The 15,215-nt window shown below is 39.0% G+C and overlaps 1 protein-coding gene across 1 annotated transcript in view; it reads left to right on the top strand.

Annotated features, from left to right (window-relative positions):
• The window catches only part of GTF2F2 (general transcription factor IIF subunit 2), a 149,583-nt gene that overhangs the window by 122,897 nt on the left and 11,471 nt on the right, over window positions 1–15,215 (top strand). The window contains exon 7 of the mRNA XM_021697863.2: window positions 9,268–9,411. Coding sequence (XP_021553538.1) covers window positions 9,268–9,411 — 144 coding nt within the window. The remainder of the gene's footprint in view (window positions 1–9,267; window positions 9,412–15,215) is intronic.

The following is a 15,215-nucleotide window of genomic DNA, read 5'->3' on the forward strand; positions in this document are numbered from 1 at the left end:
AACTTTGGGAAATAATGGGTTGTCAAAGTAGGATTTTTCAGGAGGACCCATTGAGTGAGGGGGGGGAATATTGAAACTTGTATTTACCTTGTTTTTCACATCATAAAAGAAGGAAATTGAGCCTTAGAAATACGGTGTGGATTGACCCTAGCACCCTTATGCAGCCCCTGTGCTAGTCAGCCATTTTCAATAGAAGAGTAGAAATGTTGCAGCACTGATGGATTGACGTTGGCGCTTCCAACACCTCACGTTTTCATTTGCCTTCAGCTTTTTAGGTTTGGTGCTAAATTCAGAGGTTTATAGATTATGGTACCCATTATTAGCTAAGTTCAATCTTAAAAAATGAACAAATGGTTTAAATGTTCCTGCAAAGAAACTGTAAATATATTAATAAAGCAAATATATGTGAACAAGAAAGTGGAAAAACTGACACTTCTATTCTGAAATGACCTCTTGTTCAGTCATTGTGTGAGGTAGAAGCAGTGATGATGCAATCTGATGTAACAAGTACTCTTGGCCCTTCCAAAAAGGAAATTAGCAATCTCATTTTCAGTGTGGCTTGTCATCCCCCATCTTTAGTGATGATTCAGTTAATGTCTATCATGGAAACAAAAACAGCTCTAGATTTTCAAGCAGAAAGGGATTAACTGTAGGGAATTGGTTACACATGCTTTACGAATCCAAAATGGAAGGGCTGGAGAAGGGGTATTGGTTACCAGAGATAAGGAAGCTGCTGCTGCTGGAGGTGTACAGAATGCACACACACACAAAAAAATCTCCTTTCCTCCTACTTTCATTCTCCCATTGGCAGAACCGCAGCTGGAAACCAGCTAGGAAGGGACTCTTGGAAATATAGCCTGCAGGTCCCCTGCTGCCACCACCGCCAAGGCCTGGAGGTTTGGCTTATTGGAGATAACTGACATAGTGACCCTTAACCTTTTGTGTGTGTTGGACCTTAAGTCATATTAGCTATTGCTGGTACAAAGCTACTACGGTTTGCAATTCAGTTAAAAACTAAGCATCCAGAATGCGAAGCAGATTGCTGTATTTTGAGAACAAAACTAAAACGTATTTTGTAATTTTGACAAATTAAAACTTAATCTTAAAATAATGTTTTATTTTTATTTCATCTCTTTAAATTCCTTGTTTATGTGTGCTTTAAAATATCTGTGCATATAAATATAGAAGTACCTTTTTACAGTTTACCTATTGATATACATAGAGTTAGCTGATGTTTAAGATTCCTTCCAGCTCCCTCCATCTCCGATTACAGGTAAAGGTGCTTCTGTATGTGGTTTTGTTGGCTTTGTGTGCATCATCATCTAGCATGTGTAAATTTCACAAGCATTCTCAGATGTTGTCTATAGTCTTAGGACTTTACTCATAAGGAATTCTATCTTCTATTATCTAGATAGTATTTGTTAGTGCTAGCTATACACTAGAATCCCCTGGGAAACTTTTTAAAAAGAAAAATAACCTCCAGGATTGATTTATTATTTTATTTATTTTTTAAGATTTTATTTATTTGTCAGAGAACACAAGCAGGGAGAGCGGCAGGCAGAACAGGCAGAGGGAGAAGCAGGCTCCCCGCTGAACAAGGAGCCCAATGCAGGACTTGATCCCAGCACCCTGGGATCATGACCCGATCCGAAGGCAGTCGCTTAATCAACTGAGCCACCCAGGTGTCCCCAGAGATTGATTTTAATTGATCTGTGAAGGCCAACTATCTTAAAATTTTTCACGTTCCCTGGGTAATTGTAGCATGCAGCCACTGACACAGAAATGGGAACTTCATAGTTCTCTCTGCCATCTTGTTGGGGTAGGGGCAAAAATGATACCTGAGAGGAGATCAGGAAGTCTCCACCAAACCTAAGGTTTTTAAAAAGAATTAATATTTTCTTGTCTTTATCATCCTTTCTGTCCCCTAGCTTTAAAAAAAGATTTCTCGGGGAGCCTGGGTGGCTCAGTTGGTTAAGCGACTGCCTTCGGCTCAGGTCATGATCCTGGAGTCCCGGGATCGAGTCCTGCATCGGGCTCCCTGCTCGGCAGGGAGTCTGCCTCTCCCTCTGACCCTCCTCCCTCTCATGCTCTCTGTCTCTCATTCTCTCTCTCTCAAATAAATAAACAAAATCTTTAAGAAAAAAAAAATAAAAATAAAAAAAGATTTCTCTTTCCCTTCCTTTTCCTGGCAAGAACTCTTGGTCAGAAAGTGATAGAGAATTAGAAGAGCTTAACTAGAAAATTATTGTTGGAGGGAGTCGAATGGTTATATAAAATCTTGAGGTAAATCTCCAGAAACTAGAAAGAAAATTTATTTTTTTAAATTTTTTTTTAAGGGAGGTTTTCTTTTTCTTTTTCTTTCTTTCTTTTTTTTTTTTTAAAGATTTTATTTATTTATTTGACAGAGAGAGACATAGCGAGGGAGGGAACACAAGCAGGGGGAGAAGGAGGGGAGAAGCAGGCTTCCCCGCGGAGCAGGGAGCCCGATGTGGGGCTCGATCCCAGGACCCTGGGATCACGACCTGAGCCGAAGGCAGACGCTTAACGACTGAGCCACCCAGGCGCCCCTTTCTTTTTCTTTTTAAGATTTTATTTATTTCTTTGACAGAGACACAGCGAGAGAGAGAGAACACAAGCAGGGGGAGTGGGAAGGGGAGAAGAAGGCTTCCTGCAGAGCAGGGAGCCCAGTGCGGGGCTCGATCCCAGGACCCTGGGATCATGACCTGAGCCGAAGGCAGATGCTTAACAACTGAGCCACCCAGCCGCCCTGAAAGAAAATTTATTTTTATGCACACACTGTTTCCTCCAGTGTGGCAACCAACTTTGTTAGTCTTCAGAACAAAGGTTGTTGGGTTTGTTTTGTTGTGGTGGTTTTGGTTTTTTAGTATATGTATGTATAAATTTGGAATTTTGCTCAGTGAATAATAGATGCCTACAGGACTAGATCATAAAGGCTTTTCAGCAATATTTGCCTAGTATTAGTAGAAGTATGCTACGTGCTTTGTCCATTTGAATTTGCACACCAAGAACTGAGTGACTCTAAAGAATTAATTTCCTCCCAGAATATAACAACACACTAGGCAGAAATAGAAGCATTAGGGGTGAGGAGGATCTTTTGTAAGAATTTAAATGCAAACCATGATCTCAAGGCTGTCATGCTCCTTTCAAAAGTTAAAAGCTTCCACAAGGACTGCCTTGACAAAGCAATCAAAGTATTTCTGCAAACAACAATCTAGAAATTTACAGACATCTGTAATACAATATTTTAATTGGCGGTGGGTGGCTTTTATAATTTTAGTCAGTAAGTTTTCGGTAATCATGGTTGAGTATCTCTTTACCACACCACAATGGATTTCAACATTTAGTTGCATCTTAGTCCTGAATAATTTGTTTTCTGTTGTGAAAGAAAAATTATTGTGTATGATAGATTTTTTGGGATTATAAAATTTTTAAGTGGAGACTAAATTTAAAGTCCTTTCTGAATTGACAGTTATTTCTGTGCAGCTGATTATGCAGTTGATCTGTGGTCACTGGGGCAGATATAATAGCGATAATTAAAATTCACATAGCCATTTCTAGTCCAGTAACTATCCTACTAATATTTTGTGGTGGCTGCTAAAAAGTTAGATATGTGACTGTTTTGAGTAGCATCATTTCCCTACCATGCTGGTGCACCAGGACAAAACAAAATGCCTAAAAGGAAAAGAGCTAAAAAGAGAATTAACATTATCACAACACTGTAGTCTTCTCCTTAATAAACCAGTTCATATCATTTGTAGTTTATTTGTAGAATTAATTTTATCAGTAGTACAACATTGTAAGTACAATATTAAGATGACCATTTCTATACTGTTTAGTTTTAAAAAGAAAAGCTACCTCAGGACCTTAGTTTTTTCCTAAGTATAAGGTTATTAATAATTTAATGACAATTTTTAAATAGTTATGCATATATAAATGTATGTGTGTGTATATAATTTTAATTATACATACATCCATTGGAACTACTTGCTACTACAGAGCAGAATTTAGATTATGAGTCTGCCTTGGACATTATCAAAAAAGATTTAACTAATGCTATACTATAAAAAATTTTGTTTTAAAACAGTCTTCTATAGGTTATCCTGCAGTATGGGCCCTGAGGACATCAAATTTTGCCATTGCCTTTTGTTTTTAAGTAAGTGTAGAATTAAATTTCTAGTACTTCAGTTTCTCTAATAAGGAATAATATTGCCATTTTGTTGTTGCTGTTATTATTTTATATGCCTGGGTTTTCATATTATACTTTTAAGTGTTTTTATTCCACTAATCAAAAGTAAAGTTAGGTTGCACTGCCCCCAGGAATTGAGCCACCAACAAACACAGTTAACACAGAACATTTCTAGTCTGCTTTCCCCCAAATTTAAAGTAGGAAAGCACCAGTGTTGAATACAGTAATTTTGAGATTGAAGCAAAGTTCCTTTCCAACTTATTCTAAATTCTTACCTTTGATTCAGGCCCTCTTGGATCTGGCATCTGGCTCTCGGGTTGGACAACTTGATAACAAACACTTGGAAGGCTTTTCTTTCCACTACCAATTAGGGTGTATGCCCTCTCTGAAGTGGGCCATCTTGCTTTATCAGCAGATTTCTTTATAGATCTGCCTCAGTTTTTGGTGGGGTTTCAGTCAAAATTGAAAACATCGTAAGTCAAAAATGCATTTAATACACCTAACCTACCAAAACACCATAGCTTAGACTAGCCTACCTGAAATGTGGTAAGAACATTTACATTAGCCTACATTTGGGCAGAATCATCTAACACCAAGCCCATTCCATAATGAAGTGTTGAAGATCTCACGTGATGCATTGAGTACTGTTCTGAAAGTAAAACAGAATGGTTTTAAGTGTACGGGTTGTTTGGTGGCAGCATGGCTGGCCGGGAGCTACAGCTGGCTGCCACGTGCACGAAAGAGCATCGTACAGCACATTGCTAGCCCGGGAAAGGATCCAAATTCAAAACTCAAATTACGGTTTCTACTGCATGCATATTGCTTTCGCACCATCATAAAGCTGAAAAATCCTAAATTGAACCATTGGAAGTTGGGGATCATCTGTATTTGAAAACATTTTTCCTATTAATCTTCCTAGCTTCTCCAAGCATTTCACACAAGGAAGAATCTACTAAGGGTGGAAGCTGAATATACCATCAGTTTTCTTTACTGTTTCCTGAATTTAACTCTTCCTCTTTCTCTCAGCATAAATTAAAGCTGGGACGGGAGGACACACAGAATATCATACAACCGTGGCTTCATGCAGAGTATAAAAGCCTAACACTGGACCTTTGTGAGGTCCTCACTTCCTTTGTATTATTTTTCTTGAGGACCTGTGGCCTCTGGCCCACATCCCACTTAAGCCTGTGGGAAGGCTGTAGGCTTTCCTCACCCTTCCTTCATCTGATTCTGGCTCCCTTTATTTTTCCAGATCCAAGTTTTTCTTATCCCACATCTGACTAGAGTAAAGGGTTGTAACAACTTACCTCCTGGTCCAAACTTTTCTCTTTTTCTCTCTTTTTTAGCAGTCGCCTTTTCTGGATTGTTCATCTTAATACAAAACATGAAACTATTCAAATGAGGTGCAACAGTGGAAGGAGGTTTCAGAATGCAAACTAAGTACAATTGTAAACAGCGAAAATATGTATTTGAGATATTGGTCAGCAAAGCAGGGCTTAAAATATTAATCCCTTAAGGCATTCCATGATATTTCTGTATTTAATCCAAAGACCCTCCTGCTTGGATTTGTGGGTTTTGTCCTGGCCTGTCATGCTTACTTTCTCCCTGATGTTCTCTTGCTTCTATCCTTCTTCTTTTTCTTTCTTTCTTTTTTTAAAGTAAGTTTTACCCCTAACATGGGGCCTGAACTCATGACCTCAAGGTCAAGGGTCACACGCTCTACCGACAGAGCCAGCCAGCCACCCCACTTCTGTCCTTCTTTTGACCCTAGAGAGAGAAAATTCTTGAATGGACCTCAGGTCCATCCCTTTGAGTCTTTGCTATCTCTTTAGCCTCCTTTCTCACTGAATTGGGACAGCCACTCTACTTCTGCCTTCGTACTTAAATGCATGTTTTCATCTGTTTTTCCATCTTCCCCACATTGGGAAGACCTGGATTTTCTCCTCGGTCATGGGTTGCTCTGGTCTCTCTCCTCTCCAGTCTTGCTTCTAGCTCTTGTAGTCACTCTGCTTTTCTCTAATAAGTCCCCTGGAGCTGTCCATGTCGTTTCTTTCATGCCACCCAGAGAATCTTGAATCCACCCACATTCCTCCCCAACAACACAGCCCTTTGTCATGCATTTGCACCTTTCTCAGCATCATGATCTTGTCCAAAGGTGGCTCTGTGCTCTGCTATTACAATGTTTGTCCCCTCTATATATTTTAATATAAGAACCCTAAGAAAGGGCTGCCTTTCAAAAGAGACAATCTTATTGCACCTATATTTTAGTGCATCCGAGCACACAGTCCATGCTTAATCTGTTGAGATTAATGGATTTTGAGTTTTACTCCCAAGATGCACGTATCCAAAAAATCAAGACAATTAAGTTCTTTCTCCCTATCTCCTAATTTTAAGTGAAGGATACTCACCATTGTCCGTTATCTGTGCCACTAATTTGAAAGTCTCTGATTATGTATAAGATATATTTTTAGTTTTAACATCAATAGAAACTAAATTTTCTCTCTTTTATAACAAATCTCTATTGTTAAAATATAGAGAGTAAGCCTAATTATCAGGCTGGAATTTATGCAGTAATTTAGGTTTTGAAGTGCATTTTATTTTTTTTGAAACTAGTCCCTAGATTATAGTTAATTCCATTTGATGCACAGGAGATTGTTCTCTGGCAGCTTTCACCCAGCCTGCTGATGCTTTATTTACTAGGTGGGCTGCTTTGGTTTATATGTATTTCCTCTAATATACTTTATGCTTTATCGAAATGAAGTGTTTCTTTAAAAATTAAAAGTTTAACCAACTGGAGTGAATATAAGTTGCATGTTTGCAGTGAAGAGTACGTTTTTAAAAAAGTGTTCTATTTTAGTGTAGTTGACACACAATGTTACGTTAGTTTCAGGTGTACAGCATAGTGATTCACTTCCTCTGTACATTATGCTGTGTTCAGCTCACCACTTGTGTAGCTACCATCTGTCATCATACAACGCTATTGCAGTATCATTGACTGTGTTCCCTGTGCTGTGCCTCTTATTCCCATGACTTATTCTGTAACTGGAAGCCTGTATCTCCTACTCCCCTTTGCCCATCTCCTCACCCCTCTGGCAGCCGTCAGTTTGCTCTCCTGTATTTATAGGTCTGATTCTTTTTATTTGTTTACTCATTTGTTTTTTAAATTCCACATGAGTGAAATCATATGGTATTTGTCTTAGTCTGATTTATTTCACTCAGCAATAATGCCTTCTAGGTCCATCTGTGTTGTTGCAAATGGCACAATGTCATCCTTTTTATGGCTGCATAATATTCCATTACACACCACATTTTTCTTAACCATTTGTCTATTGATGGGGACTCTTAAGTTGCTTCCATGTCTTGACTATTGTAAATAATGCTGCAATAAACATAGAGATGCATATATTTTTTTGATTTAGTGTTTTCCTTTTCTTTGAGTAAATAGCCAGTAGTGGAATTATTGGATCATATGGTATTTCTATTTTTAATTTTTCACAGCGTACTAATTTACATTCCCACCAGCAATGCGTGAGAGTTCCCTTTTCTCCACATCCTTGCCAACACTTGTTATTTCTTGCCTTTTTTATTTTAGCCATTCTGACAGGTATAAGGTGATAGTTCATTGTGGTTTTAGTTTATATTTTGCTGATGATTAGTGATGTTGAGCATCTTTCTTGTGTGTGTTGACCATGTGTTTTTGGAATAATGTCTACTCAGGTCTCCTTCCTATTTTTTAATCAGATTGGGGTGGGGTTTTTTTGGTGTTAAGTTGTAAAAGTTCTTTATATATTTTGGATATTAACTCCTTATTGGATATATAATTTGCAAATATCTTCTCCCATTCAATAGGTTGCCTTAATAAAAAGTAAATTTTTTTTTCAAATGATCAAATCTCTGGATCACATCTCTAGGAGAGGGTTTATACACTCTTTGAAAAGTGCCACTGCTTTCAAACTGGGGTGCATAGAGGTACACAAAACTACAGGACAAATACCACTTGCTCCTAGAGTGTCATTTTTATTTGAATGAGAGATATTTAATTTATTTTTTTAAAGATTTTATTTATTTGGTGCGCCTGGGTGGCTCAGTCATTAAGCGTCTGCCTTCGGCTCAGGTCATGATCCCAGTGTCCTGGGATCGAGTCCCGCATCAGGCTCCCTGCTCAGCGGGAAGCCTGCTTCTCTCTCTCCCTCTCCTACTCCCCCTGCTTGTGTTCCCTCTCTCTCTGTGTCTCTCTCGATCCCAGGACCCTGGGATCATGACCTGAGCCAAAGGCAGACGCTTAACAACTGAGCCACCCAGGCACCCCTTATTTTTGTATTACAAATAAAAGTGTATTATGCAGGTGAATTTAGAGTTCACATGAATTTTAAGATAAAATGGGGATTTTGGAAAAAGAGTTTGCTTGTGCCTGAGTACTGAGTATGTATTTACCCTTTTCTATTAGTAAGCTTCATGTTATAGAAAAAACAAGTTCAAGGTCACACAGAGTCGGGAGGAGAAAATGCCTCACTGCCCTCATTCTTTTCCTTTTACCAGTGCTTCTCAAACTTTGCACTTCCTAGAGAACCTTTTTTATAACCTGCCCTCCTTTTAATTCCCTGCCTGTCCCAAAAAAACCTTAATTTTGAAAGATGTCACCTACCAAACTGCATCTGTTAGAGAAACTATTTTACTGTATTTGGGGTAATCAAAAACAAAAGAAACTGCAAGTTGGACTTTCTGATCAACATGACCTAATCAGTAGCCACACTGAATTGTTCTAATTTGGCAAACAAAAGCTATTTGGGGGCAAATGGAGACATTATATATAAAGCCTGAGAAAAGAATGAAGGTGATTTATGGGTAGGCTTGTTAATACCTTCATAGATCCTTCAAGGTCGGAGGAGCCCCGGGAGCAGTGAAGACCCAGGTTCTGAACCCACTGACTGCTCTTTAATCTGCTGCCTTGCAACTTGAAATTAATCCTTTTTGGGGGGGGGTGACTAAAAAGAGAATGCCTGTATTTTAAAGTGAGCATGTTGGATTGATGCCTTTATTATTTTGCTGTTTGCACCTAGATTGAATATGAAAGGAAAAAGAAAGAAGATGGAAAACGAGCTCGAGCTGATAAACAACACGTTTTAGACATGCTATTTTCTGCATTTGAGAAACATCAATATTATAATCTTAAGGACTTGGTGGACATCACAAAACAGCCTGTGGTATGTATTTGCTCATATTGATCCTTTAAATATGTCCTTCAAGGGGTTTGGGGGGGGATGGGTTAGCCTGGTGATGGGTATTAAAGAGGGCACGTGCTGAATGGAGCACTGGGTGTTATACGCAGACAATGAATCATGGAACACTACATCCAAAACTAATGATGTGATGTATGGGGATTAACATAACATAATAAAATAAATAAGTAAATAAGTCCTTCATTTAGAGGATGTTACTGAAGAAAAGGGTATCATAGATGAAGGAGTTCACACGCACCTGTGCTAACGTCAGGGTTTATTTTCAACACTCAGAAAAGATGTCTTAATACTGATCATTGACATTAAGCCTGAAGTCTGTATTGATATCATTTCTAGTCTTTCTTTTGTTCCCCTAGCTCCCTCCAAAACTTCCTTTATTTATTTGAAAATGTGCCCTGTAAAAGAACTGTATTCTTTTTTTTTTTTTTTTAAAGATTTTATTTATTTATTTGAGAGAGAGAGAGAGCATGAGGGGGAGAGGGTCAGAGGAGAAGCAGACTCCTCGCTGAGCAAGGAGCCCGATGCGGGACTCCATCCCGGGACTCCAGGATCATGACCTGAGCCGAAGGCAGTCGCTCAACCAACTGAGCCACCCAGGCGCCCAAGAACTGTATTCTTTTAAGAGCCATACTGATCTGTCATGATGAGGGTGTTTATCGTGTCATGTGGGCTATTCTCTAATGGATTTTTTTTTTTTTTAATCAGAATTTCCTAGCACTAGCATTAGGTCCTTTTCAACTTGAGCTGTACTGCCCCACAGTGCTTGTTGAGGTTGTGGTTGGGATTTTTAAGGAAAAATTTAATAAATTGATGTTTTAGAAAGTTTATGGTTCTCTAAATGATCAATTTTTATCCCTGCGCCAGACTTCTGTGCCTATTTGCTAACAGTTTGTTATTTCTAATCCATTTAAAATACGGGTAACAAATAAGGGATCTAAACCCCTTTTCTCCAAGCTCCAAGTCACATTTCCTTCCATTCGACTTTCTTAATTGAGAGAAATACTAGTTATCCCTTTCCTTTGATGCAAAATGAATAAACTTTAAAAACAATATGTTGTTCCATGTTAAGAAATTGGAAAGCAAAGAAATTGCTTTCTCTAATGTCATCTAAATGTCCCTTCTACAAATACTTATTTTCCCAAATCTAATTTTTGTGTGTACATTATTCCGTAAGAATATATTGTTTGCATTCAGTTTCCAGAATGGCCTTTTCATACACAGACACACACACACACACACACATACATACATACACACAGACACACACATATATATGTAATATATATGAAGTTTACATTCACAGGGATAAACTTCATTAAAGGCAGAAAAAACATGGCTTACCTAATGAATTATTCTATTTTAATTTTTCTTTAAATCTAGTTTGAAATGCTGTTTCTAAGGCTTTGATACTGAAGATTTGGTTTTTCAGATAATTTTTATGTAGAGGTACACAGTGAATCTCTCAAAATAGAGCTTCTTAACTGATGGTCAGTAGGTGGGTTTTATGAGATCCAGTAATCTCCTGAATATGTGCAAAAATATGTGGGTTTTTCTGGGGAGCAAATCCATAGTTAATATCAGATTCTCATAGAGGGCCTGGGAACCTTAAGGAGCTTATTAACCACTAATCTACAAACTAAATTATTTTATAATAGTCTTATTATTTAGAGACTAAATTGCCTCAGCAAGCATAAAGTTCTTGAAGACAGGGTTGTATATTAGTCATACCCTTAAATATTTATACACTCTACATCATAAACGTAGTAGAAATTCAGTAAATATTAGAGGAATTGATCTGATAAAAAGGAAATGGCCCCATCCTCATTATCCAAGGACTACCATTTTTACTTGGGTGGATTCAACAGGCCTCATATCACTTATGGCAGGAGAGGGGGACAGAGAGCCAGTCTCAAGGAAGTGTGGAATGACAGGGTTACAGTTATCTCCCCCTAGAGGAGGGGGCAGGAAGTGGTCAGCATGGGTTCAGTTCTGCCATTTACCTACCCCATTGGAATCTGAGAAAGTTCCTTCCATTCCTGAAATTGAGGAAATTGGACTGGATAATTGTTTTGCTCCCTTCCAGCCCTAAATGTGTGATTCTCTCCCTCTCCTATTTCATCTCCTCTTGTTTTGAGTTGAATTGGCAAATCTCACCTAGAAAGTGGCCCAAGGCCAGCTCTCCTCCGTGTAGGTAACTATCCCCTTTAAAACGTTCACAGGACATAAGTGAGTCTATACTTCTGGTCATCAGTACACCCTTACTAATTTGATTTTAATCTGAGCAATACCAGGAGAATGAAGGAGAGTAGAGCATGAAGATCAGTGATCCAGGAAAGGGGCTTCTTGGTATGATGGAAAGAGCAGTGGATTTGGATTAATGGGATCTCAGTTCAAGTCCCAGCCCTGCCAGTTAGAAAAATAGTCCTGAACAGGGTATTTAAATACATTTAATGTTTAATACAAAGAAATTTTTGAGCCCCTGTGTAAAAGAGAAAAAAAAAAGATCTTGTTTGTATTAAACACTTCTTTAGTGTATGTATTTAAGACTTTCTCTCATTTTCTGATGGTCCCAGTGCCCCCTTTGGTAATAGATTTCTAACCATGAAGTCTATCACTTTAACACATCCTCTTTGTCATTAACACGACTACTATATTCTTAAGTTACCATCTGCTTTCTGACCTTTAGAATGTCAATTTTTTTAAAGATTTTATTTATTTATTTGTCAGAGAGGGAGAGAGTAAGTACAAGCAGGGGGAGCGTCAGGCAGAGAGAGAAGAAGCAGGCTCCCCGCGTAGCAAGGAGCCCGATGCGGGGCTCGATCCCAGGACCCTGGGATCATGACCTGAGCCGAAGGCAGCCGCTTAACTGACTGAGCCACCCAGGTGTCCCTAGAATGTCATTTTTGACACTTTCTGAGGGAACCTGAGGTATTATTCTTGTTTTTGCAGTTCTTTCCTCTCTGTATTCTTCCTAAAAACCTTCACTTCTATAAGCAAAATTACTATTGATCAGAGAAACTGTCCTTATGGACAGACTTTCTCTCTCATTCGTCAGTATGTGACTTGCATAAACAATCAAGGAGTTAGTTACTCATTAAGGGCAAATAAGCTGATTTTAAAAGGCCAAGCTCTGATAACTGATGTAAAGTCAGAAACATGATACCCATTTAAAGGGGTGTTTTTATGGGGCGCCTGGGTGGCTCAGTCATTAAGCGTCTGCCTTCTGCTAAGGTCATGATCCCAAAGTCCTGGGATCGAGCCCCGCATCAAGCTCCCTGCTTGGCGGGAAGCCTGCTTCTCCCTTTTCTGCTCCCCCGCTTGTGTTCCCTCTCTCGCTGTGTCTCTCTCTGTCAAATACATGAATAAAATCTTTAAAAAAAGGGGGGGGGGTTATGTGGTTTAAATTTGGGCTTTTAAGGCCTCCTTAATGTGAAATACCAGAAGAAGCCCATTATTTCTCCCCTGCAGGCTTTGACCTTTCACCTTGAATTTGTTATATCTAGTCTTTATATTTTATTATATCTGTAAAATAGAAGCATACACAGCATTTCCTTCAAAACTTAAATCTTTCGAAACTTTATCTAATTGCTCCCTTTGAAACAGCAAACTGCCAAGACCACTTTGAGCCCTGACACCCTGTTCTCTGGCATAGCAGCCATTTCCAGTGTTCCTTGAACCACATCTTTCTGCTAAAAGTATCATTGAAAATTAGTCCTGGTTATAAGCAAACCACTAATTTCCTTGTATCCCCCCAATTTCTAGGCATGATCCAGGGAAGTTTATATTTAATTATTGATGATCCTTTTAAATGAACAATCCCCTATCATGTGAGTCCCTCAGACCCATTGCTTAATTCAAATATGTAATCGAGCAACTTGCATGCTTTTTATTAAAGTAAGTTCAAATTAACAGGAAGAACTAGGCAAAGATTTGGGTGGCTTTGACTTTGAAGCAATTAGTGTCTATACCTCAAGTTCCTCAGCACTAAATAATGCTCAATAGGCAGTTTTATTTGCACAAAGTGGGCTTTCAATAAACAAAGCCATTGCAGCAATAAGGCAATGTTAACCTAATCCTCAGAATTTGTTTCCAGATAGACTTAAATAAAGGCATGAGTAGAAATAATTTAAGCAAAATTTGGCTTCAGTAAGATACAAGAAGATAGGCTTTTTTAAAGGATAAAATGGCTAGACAATTTGACCTACTGAATATTTCCCCTGTCAGAAAACAAAATTTTATTTATAAGTATATGCTGTTATAAGGGCCCCTGGCTGGCTCATTTGGTGGAGCATGTGACTCTTGATCTTGGGGTCATGAGTTCAAGCCCTATGTTGGGCGTAGAGCTTACTTTAAAACACACACACACACACAAGTATGTGTTATTATAGATCTATGAATTGGTTGAAACTCTTTCAGTTGCAGAGAATAGAAATGCAACTCTAACTAACTTGAACAAAAATAAAATTTATTGTGGGGCGCCTGGGTGGTGTCTGACTCTTGATTTTGGCTCGGGTCATGATCTCAGGGTCATAAGATTGAGCCCCACATTGGGCTCTGCGCTGGATGTGGAGCCCACTTGAGATTCATTCTCTCTCTCTCCCTCCCCCCCCCCCCCCCCCGCCGCCCCATCTCTGTCTCTCTCATAAAAAGAAAAAATAAAATTTATTGGCTCGTGTAGCTAGGGAGTTCAGAAATGCATCTAGCTTTAGCAATGACTAGATCCAGCTGCTAATATTATTTAATTAGAACTGTCCCTTCCCATCCTTCTATATCTCTCCTCATTATTCTTTCTTGTGTGTTGTCTTTACTTTTAGGCAGGATCTTGCCATGTGGTAGCCGAAATGACCTCCTCAAACACCTCACAGCTAGCAACCCCTAAGCAAAAAGAGAGTATTTGTCCTGATTTTTTAAATAAAAACCCCAGGGAAGATTTTAGGTTGGTATGCCCGTTCCTGAACCAAGGAGATGGGGTTAGGGGTACTCTGCCAGCCAGGGCCACTGCCTTGCCCACATTTGTGCTGTGCCGCCTGAGTTAGCACCTAGTCAGTGTTAGTCATTTCATTGTTATCTCAAATTGTGTATGTTCAGAACAGAACTCTAATTTCTCTTCCTTTCCAAAGACTTCCCCCAGACTTCCCCATTTCAGTAAGTGACACCATCATTCCCTAAATTGTTCAAGCCAGACAACTGTATTCCTGTTTCCTCTTCATGACATGGATACTACAAATTATGATACATATATATCATATAAATTATATGCATATATACATTTATCTGTGTATGTGAGTATATCTGACTCAGGATCTTAAGGTAAAAGTGATCTTAGAGATTATCTAGTCTCTCTCACTTATAAACCCAGAGAAGGAGTTGCCTAGTGACTTGACCCCAGTTGTGCTGACTTCAGTCTAGGAATATCTCTTACCACATTGCCTCTTATGTATTCAGACATGTGCATTTATACGTAGACAAGCAAGGAAAATATTTTTCTGACAATAGAAACCCCTTTTTAATAGGGGAAAAAAAAAAACTAACGTCTCTCTCAGCAGGCTTTCTCATTAAGAATCATCATTGGGGTGCCCGGGTGGCACAGTCACTTAAGTATCTGCCTCTTGATTTCAGCTCAGGTCATGATCTCAGGGTCATGAGCTTGAGCCCCGAGTTGGGCTCTGTGCTCAGTGCGGAGTCTGCTTGAGATTCTTCCTCTTCCTCTCCATCTGCCCCTCCCCCTGCCCATGCTCACTCACTCACTCTCTCAAATAAATAAATAA

Source organism: Neomonachus schauinslandi, chromosome 3 (assembly GCF_002201575.2).
Source record: "Neomonachus schauinslandi chromosome 3, ASM220157v2, whole genome shotgun sequence".
NCBI classification, from domain to species: domain Eukaryota; kingdom Metazoa; phylum Chordata; class Mammalia; order Carnivora; family Phocidae; genus Neomonachus; species Neomonachus schauinslandi.